The following is an 18,536-nucleotide window of genomic DNA, read 5'->3' on the forward strand; positions in this document are numbered from 1 at the left end:
CAGTGCCCGGTACACGAACTTTTGTGGGTTTGTAATTTTCTCATTTCAGCAAATACCGCGAAAGAGAAAATACTCCCTCCTGTTACCGTCAGTTAAAGCGTCATTATTTTTTTTAAAAAAAGGGAATGTGTCTGAGACTTACTCAACTGCGTTGTTTTTCCAAGCTACCATGGCCTTTATGTGGAGTTAAGAGCAGGAGGGTGCGGTTATACTAGTATACACGTTCTCTCTCTTTTTTTTACCTTTCTCTTTTCTTTTACATTGAAGCTGTAGGTCTAAGATCCAGGGTTTCGTGGCGTTTATGGGCAAAAACTATCATCATTTGGGCCGACCCTAATGATAGTGCAGTAAGGGTCCCAGCTCAACGGCACATGCGTATTCCCGTGACCTGTAGCACGCCTTTGAACTGCCCTTGTCACACCTGGGACCTAAACTATCATCAGCAGCAATGGCTCGAGCATCGACATCTTCTCGCACAGCTGGCTCCAATGCCGCTCAGCATTCCAGCATAGAATTTCACTTCTGACGACGTAATGCTCACTAACTCACTAAACACCCGCCGTGGTTGCTCAGTGGATATGGTGTTAGGCTGCTGAGCAAAGGTTAGGCCTTTGTGGACTGACACTCACACTAAACGAACGAGACGTAAGTGTCTTGGGAGAAGAGAATATAGTTTCTAATGAGTCTGACAATTTTGGAGGAGTGGTTAGTGAATAGCAGAGAGACAGGCAATCAGTTAAGACTACGGCTGATGACAGAGATTATGATAATTTGCGTAAAGCGTAATACAATGCCTTCGCCTGCTTTTTCTTCAGAGGCGGAAGCATCGATCGATTGCTGTCACGGTCCTTGTATCCAGGTGCACAAAATGGTCTTCCAAAATGCTATTCAGATATTCATAGAAAAGATGTTTATCATTATTGGGAAATATATAACCAAATTCAATTTTAGCGATTGGAACCGAGGCATTTAGTAAGACCATCTAGGATAGGTGAATATTTAATGGGTCCAATAGTTTATGTATCTGAGGGCAACGTGAGCGATACCACTGATAGTTAACAAATGAGACCGACTTATCAATGAAAACATATTGTGATCTCCTCCGTGGTGACGCATATATATATGTAGAAAAGTTTATACTGTTAGGATATGAAATCGCATGAGAAGGCAGGCCGGCGTGCTTCTTGATATAAGATTTCGTTAGCGACAAATTTAGGAAGCCCACGACAAAAACGTAATGCCTCTCTTTTTATTAGAACCAGAGGCCGAATTCTGCATGCAGGTCCGCCAGAAAAGAAAACGCAGCTGAACTCTATTATCGGGTGAACATACGTACATGCAATAGATAGTAATGAGAGTATGCCGACGCAACCCTGATCGATTGCTGCTAAGTCTGCGCAGCCTTCCTACTGCGCGTGCTCCTTTTGAGGTAATATGCTTTATATGCGGACTCCAATTAAGCTTTCCGGCGTACATTATACCCAACTATGTAAGTGAATTCACTTGCGGAATACTTTCTTGTCGATAAAGAACCGAAATTTGCACAGGAGCGCTTTGAAGGAAAACTAGGACGGTGCTATGTTTTTTTTTTCATATTAAGAGTGAGGTTAATGCCATCAAACCACATTTCCAGGCGGTTCATATGTAGGATTGTAGAGTTTGGCACAAAGCCTGTAAGTCTGCCGATGCAGCGAAAGATGCTATGTCGTCGGCGCAAAAGTACACATGCATATCCTGTTGAAAAGGTACAGTACTCAGTAAAACATTAAACAGCAATGGCGGTAGGACTGATCCCTGTGGTAGACCTCTTGACTGTTGATACGTTAATGAAGACAATCCGCGTCGAGAGCAGTAAAATTCCCTGCCATTTACGAATTCAAAAACCAACGCGACAACATACTTTGGCAGACCACCATTCGGAAACACGTTTATTAGGCTTACGTGCTCAGCACTATCATACGCCTAAGTGATATCCAAAGTGACTAGGTCTGCATAGTTTTTCTGACATCGAGCTAGTTGAATACGACTTTATGGGTCGACATCGGCACACCAAATGGAGCAGCGACGTCTGAAGCCAATTTAGCATGGGCTCAAAATCATGTTCTCTGTCAGCGGTCGTGTAAGATTCTTTCGACGAGTTTTACTAGGTTAGATGTAAGAGATATGGGCCTAATGTTATCTAATACGTTGCCAGTACTTTGCTTTCTTTAATAATCGGATTACTTTTGCAAGTCTCCATTCTGAGGGAGTCCACGAATGGTTAATAGAATGGTTTACCATGTTGTTGCGTGTGGTGATATCGCAAATAATGTTTTTATTATTGTCGTAGAGACGCTATGAGGGCCTGACGCTGAATTAGGCAGTTGGCTTAGTACATTTTTCAGCTCCGAAACCATAACTTCTTCTAAGTCTTCACCATGAGTAGGCGGCGTAGCATGATTGGGCAAAGTCGACTTAAACAGACATTCAAGACCTTTATCAATATTTTCCAGTAATTTGGCCGAATCGCAGGTTGTTGGAACCACAGAGTCGACGCGTTTAATTGTTTAATGGCTCGTCAATTTTTTTCTCCTCTTTCTTTCACCTCTGAACAGAATAGCAGGGGAGAGGACATTACCTCAGGCCAACCTCTCTGTGTTTCCTCAATAAATTCTTCTCCGTCTCTGTGTCTCTCCCTGCCCATTTTATTATAGCCGTGACAACTCGACGACGCTAGTATTATGAAAACGGCGTACGACGTCGTCGCGAATGCATCTCTCGGGCCTATATTACACCTATCACGTTAAATAAACGGCAATTAGGGAAAATGTACACCAAACCGGCCCCATCAAGCATACTGCACTTGAAGTCGCCAAACGTCCTTCAGTTTAGCCGCGGCTTGTAATGACACAGGCAGCAGAGCCAGCTCCTGTTTTCCAGAGAGCGATAAGAAGATAAGCGAGTGTTGACTTGCACGGAAACGTTTTTCCTTGAAGCTGGCCCGTTGTTTACATCGCGGTTCCGTCAAGTCGGTCGCTCGCAGCGCGGTCTGTTGTTTTCGTATTTGCACGTGAAAGACGGATGACGTAAGCGCTGCAACATAATGTGCCTTACGTTTGCCGTAAAAGGAAGTTTGTGCCTGTGCTTCTGTAGTGACGTAGCCAGACTGGGTTTTTGTTTTTTCCTTGTTTTTTATGGGACGGGTGGTGGAAGGCACGTACTTGACCGAGGACGGAGAGGCTGAGAGGGAAAAGGGGGCTATATATATATATATATATATATATATATATATATATATATATATATATATATATATATATATATATATATATATATATGTATATATATATATATATATATATATATATATATATATATATATATATATATATATATATATATATATATATATATATATATATATATATATATATATATATATATATATATATATAGTTCTTAAGGGAACTCTGGCATGGGAAGTCTATAGAAGCTGGAGCCAGCTTTTCAGCCGGCATGGGAATGTTAGTGAGCGCACAAACTTGCCTTAATTTCGTTCTTATGGCTTCAAACTGCTTTTTGACTTTGCAAACTGGTCATTTTTCAACGAGACACATTGCATTATAAATGCAAAACTCGCAAGAACACTCTTATGGCCTTGTGCATTTAGGAATACGCCATTGCTCAGGCCGGTGAAGGAGGATGACAGGCCACGGTGGCTCAATGGCTATGGCGCTGTGCTGATGAGCACGAGTTCGCGCGCTCGGTTTCCAGCAACCACGACCCCATATTCAGTGGGGGGCGCAATGTAAAGAACGGTCGTGTGCCCCTTCTTTTAGTTACGCTCGTCAAAGGTCTGCAGGTGGTCTAAATTAATCTGCTCCCTTCTGCTACATACGACGTCCCTCATAGCACAGTGTGCAGTCTTGAGACGTTAAACGCCATAATTTAGCTTTTAGCCTCCGTGTAATCGCTTTACTTTTATTTGGTTTGCTCTCTCCTCGAATTTTTCCTTACCTTTAACGTGCGCTTACTATTATTCATTGTTTCGTTGGGATGAACAGTTTTTCGGTAGCATTCATACCCGTACATTTCGTTGTCTAAAAAGCAACAATGGCGGCTCTTTTCTCGCAGTTAAAACGACATCTCAGATTTCTGCTGTGATCGAATTCTTTTTTATGGTATAGGAAATCTGAGACTTCTTTCTCACCCTTGAACCACCGCGCCGTCACCCTGTCGACGAGGCTTAGTAAAGAAACTTACGTTGTACGCGGTTAAAAGAAAGTCGAATGCCCCGGTCTCCCCGGCGGCGCATTCCCGAGGTTCACGGATAACGATGCACAATTGTATCTCCCCATGATACTATGCTCGGGTCACAACACTTGGCGCGAGACAGCGTTGAGTCAGGGGGGCAAAGAATTAAAAAACGAATGAAATAAAGGCCGCGTTGAACTAATCTCCACATATACGCGGTAACGCAAATGTCGGCTATAGTTTAGCTGCCTTTCGAGGTCGCATTTCGAAGTCGCTGACGTCTGCGCCGGTAAACCAGGGACACCGAAGGAGAAAGGACGTTGCCGTTACCCACCCCTGAGATGCGGCGGCCAATTAACTATCAAGGCAGGAACCGCCACTTGGCCTCGCGACGCAATTCGCGCCAGACGATCGATAGATAGCTCAGAAGTGTTAAATATTTAAAAAAGGGGGTCGCCGCGTATGAAAGTTTGCTTTGAATGACCAAAGCAGCGCGGTATGGAAGATCTACTTGGCGCAAGAGAGAAAGAGAGAGAGAGAGAGAGAGAGAGATCATGAGCCATTCCAGTCTATGAAGGTGGTTGACCAGCGAACGGCTGTTTAGCACACGACACGGAGATGACACATAATTTTGTACAAGTGTACGAACTCATATATTATATTCTCTTGATGTGTGGTCATCGTGACGAAAGGTACGCACACTCAGTGCCTTGATCGGTGGTCATTATTTCACTCGTCACTGCAATCACATTCTTTGACAACATCAAATCGATACACGTACGGCGCTGCGCGGTCGGTTGGGCCGGATCTGTGCGGCATATCAAGAGATATGTCTGCAACATGGAACGCGTAAACCGCTCCTTTTCGGCACCAACACATCCACATTGAAATCACCGACAATGACAAAAACGGTGGTGTCATCGCACCTAATTCACGCAAAGTGAGTGTCCATGAACCTTACGGGACTAAAGTCACTGCATTTTTTGCTTGCTTACAGGGGTACGAGCCATTGCTCACGGAGGTATGAGCCATTGATGATGACAGTTTTCGACATGCTGCTCTGTATGTTGTATGCGGGACTAGAAAGTATTTAAGCACTGTTACCTTCACTTTGCTGAGTGCTTGTAGCCTCTGCCTTATGAGTCATTGCATATTTTGCTTGCTTACCGGAGCATAAAATTACGGGGGTGTGAGCCAATGATGATGATAGTTTTTGTTCGCAGGGGAAAAATGCATAGAACCCTAACCATATACAGCTTCGCTGTAATATTTAGTTACAGGAAAGCGGAGAGGATGGCCTGATTGTCACACAAAGTAATAGAAAAGCACTATATCTGCTGACAGCGTTCACAGCGCAAAAGATGAAGACGTGATGGACGGGCCAGACGTCGGGCTTAACTGCAACAACTAGGTTGGAGATACCGTTGGAGTTAACTGCGTCAATTAGGTTGATCGTTAACAAACTGATGCTGCCTTATTTAAAAGAATTATCAGTGATGTGTCCCTTGAGTATGATATCTGCTGATGTATCCAAGTTATTTTTTTTCTGATTTAGCCTTTTTTTTAATGCCACTGGGCCTATATAAGAAATGAACTTCACTATATCTGACTAATTCTTTTAACTCCAAAAATTCAAACACATGTTTGCATTAAAGGATTGAAGTCAGTCCAGCGTTTGGCTAAGGAGGGCTCTTCTGCGTACTTGCGCCATTTGGATACATACACAAATACCCGTGAACTGCGAAATAAATTATTGATCGAATTCAATGACCCTATAGAGCATGTGGGCTATAGGAGACGCTGAAGCGGAGGCCTGCGAACTAATTTTGGCTAGCTGGCGTTTTTTTTTTAGATAAATATAAGCACCGGTGTTGCCGTTTTCTGGTGACCGCTGCCTTTTTTCGTTTGATTAATAGTATAAAATAAGAATGCCGGTATTCTTTTACGGGCACCTTAAACTGACCACACGGACGTTTCAGCAGTCGGCCGCTTTCAAAATGCGCGGCCATGCTGCCGAAGTCAAGTTGACAACCTCGCCCTTATCAGCAGAACGCCGCAGAACCACCGCGGATGCGTTAGCATGCGTTTCAGTGTGTAAGACCAAAGGTGAATGTTTCGCCTAAAGCTTATTTTCTTGATACCTACGGTTCTTCTTTTTTTTCTTAAGTAGCCAGCTTTTACGTCCAAACTCCCCCCTTTCTGGCAGCGAATGAGCGGTGGCAGCAGCGGCAGCAGCGGCAGCAACGAAACTGTGTGTAACTGTTTCGTAAAGGAGCCCTTGCACTTGCTTTCTGGTTCTGCAGCTGAAGGCGGCCTTGAAGGACGTTTGGCAAGAGCAGTTCACAGACGCGTACCTGCTGCGATGGCTACGAGGTGAGTTTCTCAAGAGATCGGTAAGCCTGATTGCTTAACGAGTAGAAAGCGAGGTTAAGACACGGCGTCTATGGAAACCCGTCTTACTGGCCGCCCACTAGTTTAAAAACACCGAAGAATTCTTTATATGCAACTCTCAAGGCTACGAATTGATTAACGTGTGGGCATTTCAGACAGAAGTACGAACAAAAGTGTTTTCTGGCTGAACAGCAGCGTAAAAGGACGGACAGGGAAGAACAAGAGGAGATATGGTATGAGACCCAACCTCAAGTATGCGCTCCTACGGCGCCCACATTCACGTTTTTGTCGACGTCTTTCCTCTTTCGCTGATTTTAGCCGAAATTATCAGGCCAGCTATATATATCTTAAGGGGATGTATGAAGTCTGCGTTCGTTTTGTGTTACAAGTGATCAATGCATCAAGAAATAGAGGCCGTTTCTGGCTGGCTCACTTCATTAAACATATACGAGGGGAGATGCTGGCACCCTGAAGCGGTCGCCGGCTAATGCTTCTTACATCTGCGAGACATCGATCAGGCCTCCGGCAACTACGTCTGCAATACGACACACTGCGAAATACGACATTGTTAAACGTGCATGTACGTTCTGAAGAACAGAGCCCGAACCAGTTTATGTCGTGCTGAGATATATCAAGTATACATGCTTTTCGTCAAGCACGGTCAGCGTCTTCACGTGCACATGGCAGAAAACACGCAATCAATAAAAAAATAAATTCGATTCTAGGGTTTTACGTGCCAAAACAACAACCTGATTACAAAGCACGCCATTGTGGAGGACTCCAGTTTAATTTTGACCAACTGGGTTTCTTTAACGTGCACCCAATCCACGGTACGCGGGCGTCTATGCACTTCGCCCCCTATCGAGATGCGGCCGCCGCGGCCTGGATTTCATCCCGTGGCTTCGTGCTTATCAGCGAAAGGCCAAAGCCACTCAGTCGCCACCGAAAGCCACACAAAGTACGCAATCAATAGCCCGACAGAAAAGCCGGCTCACAGATACAGCGTAAGTTGAAGTCCAATATTGGAACAACATTTCTGAGACTTCGAAGGCAGTCACTCGGCAGCCTTCCGGTCGTTCGCACATTGGCAGCAGTCCTAGGTTTTTCTTTATTGCATGCAGAAGCCTCCCATTTGGACCTCGATGTATGGCGTACTTCCAGAACAAGACGTTTAGGCTTAGCACTTGCTCTCGGAAAAAGAAATAAGAATAAACTGCGAGTAAACTGATAACGCAACAAGTTTAAGCCAATTTAAACAGCTATATATAGCCTGCATCTGAATACGTGTAAACCTTGTCATGTGTCTGCATCTTTTCTAGCCCGGGACCTCGACGTGGCCAAGGCCGATGACCTTCTGCGCAAAGTGAGTGACAACTACAGAACCGGATGCGCATGCAGTCGTGCCGCTTTCTGCAATTTCCTGGTCATCCGACGCCGTGCGTTTTCGAATTTATTGCAGAAGTTGTGCTCTCAGCATAGCTTTCCCAGTATGCTGTAAAGATTCTATTGCAGCTCTTTCTCTCTTAATTTTTCGCGCTTTTTATGCAGTCCGAGCGGTGCTTCACCTACGTTAACTCTAGGGTCGGCTGGTCGTCAAGGGTGACTGATGAGGAGGAGTGTAAGCGAGCGAAAAATTTTTTCACATTAGCCATCATTACAGGAAACCATATTTTATGGCGTATAACGGAAGAGCTTCAACGCCAGGATATTTGAAACAATCTTAATGCGCATGTTTTCCTTATCAGAACGCACGCACGCATGCAAAAAGGAAAGTTAATTATGTGCACTTACACCTGACGTCTAAAAGCTGAAAACTACGCGCACGTGAAAGCAAGCCGCACTGTCCAAATAGTTTCATTGTCTTTCGGCAGAACCTGCGGTGGAGAGAGGAGAACAAGATCGACAGCCTGGTCGAGCGCTACAAGTGGCATCCAGTAAGTGACGGTTTCCCGATTCTTCCTTTCATATACATGTAGCTTGCAGCGGCAGTGTCATCGGCACTTCCACAGCCGGGTTGAGCGTTTAGAGAGTCCAAGGCAATCGCCGTAGAGCGATGCGCTCGGAAAGCTGGCCACGAAGTGATGACGGTGTAATGACAATGATGATGATGATGATGATGACGACGACAACGACGACGACTACGATGATGAAAGGCGTTGAGGAAGCGGCAGATGTCGGCAAGGCCTGTTACCACAGAATGCTCTCCTGCACGAAAACACCATGAGGGTGATGCAGGAAACTGCTGCAAAGACATACAGAACTCGCAAGACACTGTAGGCCTCGGCTGATTGGCGGAATCACTGTTCAAAGCTGCTCACTTGTCCTGGAACTTTGTTCAGAAAGCTGAGCTTCTATGGCAATTTCACAGCAGGTACTTAATTGTTGGGGAGGCTGCTGTGTAGCGCGCTGGGCAACCACTCTTGACCGGCAATAGCTGCGTCGTCGCGTTAGTCAGTACGTGTCTTCATTCCTTGTGCGAACGCCAACATGCAAGCAGATCTCTAAGGGCAGTACCGGTACAGGTCTTCTGAACAAGACTGGCCAGTAACGTCTTATCTCTCGCTGGCTTTTGTGAAGTTTTGTCGTCGTCCCCCCCTTCTTGCCTTTGCACAAACGGGACTCCTATGGGCTTTTTCGTGGATAGTACTGTATGGTGCAGGTCGGTGACACAAAGAGATAAGGTTACGCTATACCACTACCTAAGGCCTGTAGGCGGTCTTAACTGTGGGTGATATATGAAGAATTTGGAAGCAAGAGGCTAGCGGCTACTTCCTTACACTTTTTGGAGGAGAAAAAATGTCACACACCGACATAAACGATAAATAAGCTACAAAAAGTTGATACATGAGCAAATCAATAAACGCGCAACAAACTCTAACAGTTTGAGCACATGTCCGACAGAATCAGAAAGTCTTCACTGCAATAAACGCTTTTCTTTAAAGGACATGAAAAACGTCATGGTACAAGTCCACATAGTAGTGAATTTGATAAAGAGGTCTATATCATTATTTCTTATGCTTGCCTTCGCCTTGTTATCAAACCCTTTGCCCCTGATCTCTCTATGGCAAGCCTTTTACGTCACGGCCAAAGAGCGGAATGATGCGTCGCCGTGTTCGTACATGCGTTTCGCCATTAAAGCCTCATTTACGTTCCGCCATATTTACGCCTAAAACAATGCCACTGTTTCACGTCATTTTGTTGTGTTCTTGTATAGAGCATGAACTTGCACATGGACATGGCCGGCATGCACATAGATAACTTTTTTCGCATCGTACCATTTTCGGAAATGAAGATCCTTGGACCATGGCCGTACGCATCTATGGCACATAAAGCCACGAAAGCGTTAGTGCAGTAAAGTCTACAAGTCTTGGGCACCGCTTGTACACTCTGTGCGCACCTTCAAATTTGCGCGAAACTGCTCTCTCTCTCTCTCTCTCTCTCTCTCTCTCTCTCTCTATTCACTCGCCGCTTTCTCTCTTTTCATCCCTATACCTCCTTCCCCCAGCGCAGTGTCGCAAATCGGACGTGCTTCTGGTTAACATCCGTGCCTTTCCTCCCCTCTATTTCTCTCTCTCTTTCTATTTTTGCATCGTCACTGTGCGAAACAGAAACGACTGTTTTTTCTTAATCTTATGCGTCTAAAGAAGTAATTTTATTTCTCTTGGTACATATTTTATATCATTACACTTTATGTCAAAATTATCTATAAATTGCTTCTGGTGGCGTTGCGAGCTACGTATAGTAATGCGACGCATGTTGTACACTTCCTCGCAGATCATTAAGCAGTACTTTCCTGGCGGAATTTTCAACCATGACCGGGATGGCAGCCCAATGTACTTCATTCCAATAGGCAGCGGTGACTTCAAAGGTAAGACGAATCGATACGATTTCTGCCAAAGAAAAAATTCACCTGCAGCGCTTTATCATGATAGAAAACAGGGCAAATAAGTACTGGCTCGTGGTTAAAGCTAACAGCGTGCTGGTGAAAAGGACAGAGGTGAGCGACACAAACTATCTATGAACAGGAAATATCTTGCCGAAATATTTTTAATGTACATATGTTACTGTTTACGCGCCTACAAGTCAACGAAGTGAACATCGCAGTGAGGTAAGCCACGACATTAATATGCGCCCTATGCAGGTGAACACGATTCATAACATATGGCATCAAAATATTCATTCCGCATATTTTCTTGGCATGGCATAAGCTATAACACGCTCTGATCAGCAGAAACGCTCTGTTCTCACTGAGCATCGTTCACCGGGTGTATTTTCTTACATACTTCTTATCATTCCTTTTTGCTTTATACGTAACCTATTTATATTCTGTATTTTTTTCTGTAATGTACTACCAATAGATTGTTCGTTACTTTTTTTATTTGAAGAAAGCCCTCATATCATCATTCGCGCGTTCTATTTTTCTTCTCGCATGTCACACCCTATACTATAGTCTGTCTGCGTTGACCAGACCTATAGTCAGATGGCCAGTCACCTTCGTTTTGTTTGGCCTTGCAGACAGAGCACTGTCTCGCAAACAAATAAAGTAAATATCGCTACGCTAATATGGGCCCCATACAATTTATCCCGATATTAGCTAGAAGTAAAACTGACGCCGAGGTATGTATGGGCAGGGCCTCGCATGGGGATATGTTGTGAGGTGGCGCCTTCGGATTGGCATCGTTCGCAGAGAGCCAGGACAACATCAAGGCGCACCAGGCTGGCACTGCTTCGTATGTTATAATGGTTTATTCTCTTCTGAACTAGCACGTAAAGAGCTTTCTTTGTGTGTGTCCGAACTTATGTCTTAATATACAACTATACGAACCGTAAAATTTACCAGAGGGTCCTTAAATTTGTAGCACGGACGGCAAGCTTGTCGCTGTGCGACAGCTTGTTGTCTATTTGCTCTTTTTCCCTTGGTCGGCACTTCAGGTAAGTAAAATTTGTTATCAGAAGGAGCACGATGGAACGAAAACTTTTTCAAAAGATTTTGCTTGAAAGAAAGCTTTATCTGTGCAGCCATAATCATGTTTTAGGCCAAGCCACGTTCTAGAGATGAACATGAACGGGCATGATCGTTGTTATGACGGCAGTAGACAACATGCTGTTTGCTACACGCAAGAGTAGAATGCGATAACTACGCTGGGAAAATAGTCGGAGGAGAGTTCCCACGCGATGCTGAACGCTGTTAATTTTCCCGTAACAAGTTTCCCTCGTCATAGAAGAAGCCCCACAAAGCATCGCATGAATCCACTGGTTTCAGTGCCGCCGACTTTAGTTTACGGAAGGTCAGTGCGCTAAACTTTGTGAATGGTGCGGGAAACGTGGGAAAGGCGCAGAGAAGACCTAAGCGTGATGGAGTTTGTTTTGAATCTGCTGGAGCGTCTGCATAACGCTAAAGAACTTGTGGAGGCTAACATGAAGTCAGCTCAGCCTCGATCCAATGTCTATTATGATAGGAACGCCCGCCCGACGACGTTCCGTATCGGTAACAAGGTAACGTTAATAAGAGCCTCAAGGCAAAACAGGCTCGAAGTGTAGTTGGAAAGCCAGCTGAAGTGGTTGCAGTGCTCTCTGACACCGACTACATGGTGAAAACCCCAGGGAAACGTAAAGAGGTGCGCATTTATAATTGAAACCTAATGAAACCTTACGTGCAAAGAGGCAGGGGTGAATATTGCTCTGAACCATCCTGAAGAGGTGAAGGACAATCTGGTTTGTCTAAGTGGAGGGGGAAGTAGCTCTCAAGAACTCCTGAAGAGGACTGAGCCGAGAGAGGAACTAAAGGCATCTCAATTGTTTGATCTCGGTGAAATAATAGCAGAGGTTGATCAATGCTTCGTCGACAGACTGGGTAAAACTGATTTGACTGAGCACGATACTCAGCTGACGTCCAAGGAGCCAGTGCAATCAGAGTGTTATGGATTCTTTCCTAGGCAGATAGGAATCCTCGACAGGAAAGTGAAGCGCATGCTCGAATTAGGAGTAATTAAGCCCTCCGAGAGCGAATACGCTTCACCTTTGATCTTGTTGGAAGCTCCGGGCAAAGACCCAAGGCCAGTAGCAGACCATCGGAAATTTAATGCTCTCACAAAGGTTCAAGTGTATCCAATTCCAAATATTGAGGAGAGAGTGAAACAGACGAGTTGAGCAGCCTATGCGACCTTACTCGAGGGTACTGGCAAGTATTGCTCACTCAGCGAGACAGAATATACGCCTCATTCGTCATACCAACAGGCAACTATGAGCTGACAATGATGAGCTTTGTACTCCAAAAATGTTCCCTTTTGCTTTTCACGCCTCATGAATAGGGTTCTGAAAGGTTGTGAAGCTTTTGCCGTACCCTACTTAGATGGCATCGCAATCTTTTCTGATTCATGTGCAAACAATTTGGTGCATTTTAGCCTTTTGCGTCAAGCTGGGCTCACCGTAAAGGCTGAGAGGTGCTCTCTTGCAAAGGCGACCACGGACTACCTAGGTCATCACATAGGTCAATGCTTTAGGAAACCTAGTGAGGTTAAAATATCATCGATAGCAAGCTATCCTCGACCGAAAACTAAGATGCAGATTCCAGTATTTTTGGGACTCACTGGGCATTGCAATCACTACATCCAGGATTATTCAACTTTGGCAAGCCCCCTGACTGATGCTGCACGCGGGACAGAACCTACAAGCGTAGTCTGGGATGAAAAGAAGGAAGCTGCCTCCTTAAGCCTGAAGGCTGTATTGATTTGCCTTCCGGTATTGCGAGCTGCCGATTTTAACCCAGAATTCACGGGCCATTGTGATGCGAGTGATCGAAGACTGGGTGCTGTTCTCTGCCGGAGGGATGACGACGGCAACGAGCATCCCATGTTCTATCCGAGCCGACGGCTGAGCTCTCGTGAGACAGCGTACTGCGCGTCGGGAAAAATGTGCTTGTACTGTGTGGGCCATTGAGAAATTGCAATGCTCTCTCTCTCGGGAGCTCCAAATTCGCCGTGGAGACGGGACATAGTCCCCTGGCCTGGCGGCAAACTGCGACATCATAGAACAGTCGTTTGATAAGGTGGAGCCTCATTCTACACCAACATCGCTTTCATATAAACGGCAAGAAGAGCAAATTGAATGGAAACGCGAGTGCACTTAGCCGCTCTTTCAAAGCGGCCCGGGGTTGCTCTTCGCTATTACTCATGATTGCTACTGGAGCTTTCGTTTTTTTCTTGTTTCTTTGTTTGTATACGCGTAACGTAGCACGTCTGGTTTATCGGCATAAGCGAGTCCAGAGAGTTCTTACTGTGTGCATTTTGCAAACAGCTACTAAAGAAAGCTTGATCGTCATCGCTCTTTTGACCTGGTAGTTCGAAGTGGTCTGAGTGCTTCCTTGCACACGTGTCTCAGTTTCAGAGGCAGCTCGATGAATTTGGTCGACGACGTATCCGACAACGTGGCAATCGACGGCGAGTTTCTGGCATTCATCTGCACAAAATGAAGTCGTCTCTCCGTGCAGCAGCGGTGACCGCTACCCTCCGTGGTTATTTTTTTTTTGGGGGGGGGGGGACGGAGCTGTAATGACTGCAGTAGACAACATGCTGTTTGTCACGTGTGAAGAGTGTCATGCGAGAACTACACAGAGAGGATAGTTGGGGGCCAGTTCCCAAGCGTTGCTGGGTGCTGCTAATTTTCCCGTAACGAGCTCTCCTCGTCAGAGAAGAAGCCCCACAAAGGGAAGAAAGAGTTGCCACTCCGGGACAGGCAGAAACGACGCGAAGTGCTGATAGACGTTTCCCAGAAGAAAGCCGCCACGAATCGAAGGCGCCACGAAAGTCGCCTGCCCTATACCAGAGTCCTTCCATTTTTTTTTTTAACATGGAAGGACTCTGCTTATACTGGGAAGCAGCGGAGAAGACCAGTTGTGAGTAAAGGCCCCTACCACTGTAAGGCCAGACCGTCTCTCCGCCTTTGAGCCCGCTGGAACTTAGGGGGTCGCTAGTTGTATATTCTGTCTGCGACAGTGTTGTTCGTGCTTCTTGATTAGTTGTCTTCTTGGTGGGTTGTGACCTGCGTGTTATTGGCTACCGCCAGGAGGGAGGGTTTGAACAGGGGTGTTATATTCACAGTACGAAAAGAAAAGGTGCTCTGGGCCATGAAAACAAGCTCGTGCAGACGCTCGTTGCCAAACACTTGATTTTTTTTTTCTATTCAACGATGTAAATCAGTTTCGTTCAAGTGTCAGTAAACATGTCGGTTTTCGTTTTCCCAACTTCCGAGCTTCTTGATTTCTTTTACCCGAAGCCTCCGCCACGCTTCCATATGTAGCCAGGTTCGAGAGATGACGGCAATACCGTGAATGCAACGTCGGTAGTGGCGGTCGCCCGTGTCTTTTTTGTAAACTGAAAAGTGCCTCTACTTTTCCCATACAACAAAATAGGGGAAAATACCCGAGAATAAAAGCTACAACAGTGTAGCTTCCCCATAAATACTTCTTGCTGTACAATATCACCTGTCCTCGTTGTCATAGAGTGCGACCGTACGCTTCGATCATGCCTCAAGCGCGACCCATTTCTGACATCGCCCTCCCGTGTACATATAGCTTGTACCGTGTTCGAGGTTGCGATCTACGGTTGGAGTGCGTAAGACCCCAATTATGGCATAGCAGCGCTTTCGTGCAGCACAGCTGGACCTACGGAAGATTACGCGCGTTCGCTTCACGGTAGAGTGGCGTTCGACGCATACACTCGGCGTCAAAGTTTACGGCACATAAGACTTGCGAAAAAAGGTTATTTCCCGCGAATCCCAAACACGTGACACTAAACTCGAATTGAGCTGAAGTGTGTGGTAGCTCGCATGGACTACGCAGTCATCCATGAAACTACAAACTTCACTGGATAGACGCACTCAAACGCCCTCTTTGGCTGCTGCTGAGAGCACAGCTGCGACGAGGTCTCCTGCCTTTCTTTGCTACGGTGCGTTGGCCCTGGCTTGTTGTTTTAAATAATTCTTCTCTGCGAACGTGTTACTAGCGCCCACGTGTTCATCCGTCTCATAGCCGTGACACACTTCAACAATTTTCAGTGCTCAAATAATACGCAGGGTCACTAACCCCTGCATGCAGACATTTCCGGTTCTCATAAACAAAACTACTTGCGCCCCTCGTTTTATCTACCCACAGTCGACTCATGCGAGCAGTGCCAGTCATACTGCGACCGCGTTGTTGTGTTCTGTGACGCACGCCATGAATTTTTTTTTTTAATCCTGAGAGCATGGTGGCTACGCGATAAAGTCACAGCAAACCGTCTTGTATAGCTTATTAGAATGCAGTTTGATCTTGACGAACGTACACTAGAAAAGCAAATTGTCGCGACAATTGCAGGACACTTGGAAAGAGAATCATAGCGACAATAATACAGCGCTCAAAAATAAAATCATAGCGACAACCACGACGCAATCTGAATGCAATGCACTGACACTCACGAGACGCTAGAAGCTCAATCATAGCGTCAATGATAAGACACTGCAAATGAAAATTGAAGCAACAATCTTTCTTCGCGTTAAATGTACCCACTCTTCTATATGTATTGACAGTGAATAAATAATCAACTTCAGCGTGAACAGTCACAGCGACAATCATAGCGATGGTTAATTCATCACATACCATCTACCCCTCGCTTCGCTTATGCATAAGTTCCAACTGCCAGTTAGTTAGTTAGTTAGTTAGTTAGTTAGTTAGTTAGTTAGTTAGTTAGTTAGTTAGTTAGTTAGTTAGTTAGTTAGTTAGTTAGTTAGTTAGTTAGTTAGTTAGTTAGTTAGTTAGTTAGTTAGTTAGTTAGTTAGTTAGTTAGTTGGCTTCGTCGTCAGTCGTACCCTTGGTTGGTCGGTGATCATTATTACAGTCTTAACAGACTCGCCTAATCTTTGTCTCATTTTCCACACTCGCAATGTATGGTAGCAAACGGCATGGTGCAACGCTGGCTTACACGAATGCTTCTATTTATTTTTTTTTTCTCGTAGAAGTTTTACTACTTGGTTATATTCTCACAAACAGCCTACTACGGCAACATTGCGCAAATTATTGCTTTTTCTTTTCTTTTTCCGTGAGGAATCACGGATAGATGAGCAGCCGCACCCCACCTCAACCTCAACATTTTCCTTTAATTCTGGCTACAGTTGTAGATACAGTTGTACAGCTGTAGCTGCAGCGTTGTGGCTACAGTTAGCGTCCTGATAATACGCTTGTCTTAGTCGGGGGTTGGGGCCCACGCAGGCATGCTACAGTGTCTGTCCAAGGAAGAGATGGTCACGCACGTGGTCTACATGCTCGAGCTGTTGCAACGAGAAAGAGAGAGCCAGACCCGCAAGGTGAGCATACAATATAACGAGATGCGCTCGCTTTTAGTCATGAACCAAGCAAGCACTTAAGACTATCGGCTAAGAAGTTTCTGTCACAAGCGAAAAATAAAAGTAGAATACGATTAATTTGTTGCTTCATTCGGACAATGATCAAAATGTTGGCTGCGCTTGTCGCCGGCCTATTCCCAGTAGCTGACAAACGATTAGTAGATAGTAATTGGCATGATGTATGAGTGAGCTTGACGGTACCTGCACTGTACCTTTCAGTTGCGAATTGTGACCGAATGCGCTAAAAATCAAGAACTCTCACAGTTTCCTTTTTCTTCGCTGAATCCATTCATTCACCATTTATCGATTTTGTTTATTACCATAAAGATAGTGAATACAAAAGCAAGCAAGCAAAACACGCTATGAGGACATCAGAACATGTAAGACAGGCGTGCGCTTAATAGGATATACCTCACACAATTCAAGGCGGCTAAATTTAGTGAGAACTGGCTCATGCGTTGTTACACGTACACCTCATGGGCAAATGCAACAAGTTTTACAGCGTAAACTGTTACAGACTGCTTGGGTTGGCGATGTTCCCCGCCGCCGCCGTTACCGTCGGTGTCCGGTGTCCGTCGCAGCTATCGCCAGACGGGTCCACTATATGGGGGACTGGCCAAAACATGGATGGATTGGCTTGAGGAACAAAAGGTCACAGGCCAGTGCCACACATGCATGAAATACATGCATGACATAACTAATTAAATCAAGCAGGATAGGTGCACTGTTTGTCACCGCCCACTTTCGAGGGTGGTTCCAATAATAATAATAATAATAATAATAATAATAATAATAATAATAATAATAATAATAATAATAATAATCGCATCGTACCGATTTTCACGCGATGTGAGATGCGCGCCGCGTAGTGTCAATACGTGCGCACTTTTCATCGCGTTTGCGTATTATTACTCCAGGTGGCACACCGGTCGCACGCATGCATAGGCAGCGGTACAAGGTTGTTTGTGGTTTCCCATCATGTATGTGGCTCCTACCCACATTGGGGTGTTGGCCAACAAAACGATGTATTATCTGAACGAAGAAAAAGAAAATTAAGATGTGTGCTAAGGTCAGAATGAAAAACATGTACTGCATACCTGATTAGATCGGGCCGGCTAGGTGGCTGTCACCGCCCAGTTTCAAAGGGGATGCCAATAAATCTTCACCACCGTCAGCATCCTCACCATCCAAACGTGTCAATCGTCACGCGGTGTTACATGCGCGCAGTGCAGCGTCGATACATGTAAACTTTGCACTGCCTCATCATCATCATCATCATCATCATTATCATATCATCATCATCGACATCGTTTATCTCGCCACGGGTCGAGAGAGAAAGAGCAAGGAAAGGAAAGGCAGGGAGGTCAACCAGACGAGCGCCCTGTTTGCTACCCTACACTGGGGGTGAGGGAAAGGGACGTGATATGCGCGCCGCGTAGCCTCTATGCCTGTGTTTACACGCATGCTTCTACGATAGAATTCACCGGGTTTCACCGACTCACGCTTGCACTCTCTTGACACAAACTTGCGACTTC

The 18,536-nt window shown here is 45.3% G+C and overlaps 1 protein-coding gene across 1 annotated transcript in view; it reads left to right on the forward strand.

Moving 5' to 3' along the window:
• LOC135913916 (SEC14-like protein 4) overlaps positions 1–18,536 on the forward strand; it is a 52,620-nt gene that overhangs the window by 19,133 nt on the left and 14,951 nt on the right. The window contains exons 2-6 of the mRNA XM_065446604.1: positions 6,537–6,606; positions 7,944–7,987; positions 8,496–8,558; positions 10,399–10,492; positions 16,868–16,962. Of these exons, the coding sequence (XP_065302676.1) occupies positions 6,537–6,606; positions 7,944–7,987; positions 8,496–8,558; positions 10,399–10,492; positions 16,868–16,962 (366 nt within the window). The remainder of the gene's footprint in view (positions 1–6,536; positions 6,607–7,943; positions 7,988–8,495; positions 8,559–10,398; positions 10,493–16,867; positions 16,963–18,536) is intronic.

The sequence above is a fragment of the Dermacentor albipictus genome, chromosome 5, assembly GCF_038994185.2.
Source record: "Dermacentor albipictus isolate Rhodes 1998 colony chromosome 5, USDA_Dalb.pri_finalv2, whole genome shotgun sequence".
Lineage (NCBI taxonomy): Eukaryota > Metazoa > Arthropoda > Arachnida > Ixodida > Ixodidae > Dermacentor > Dermacentor albipictus.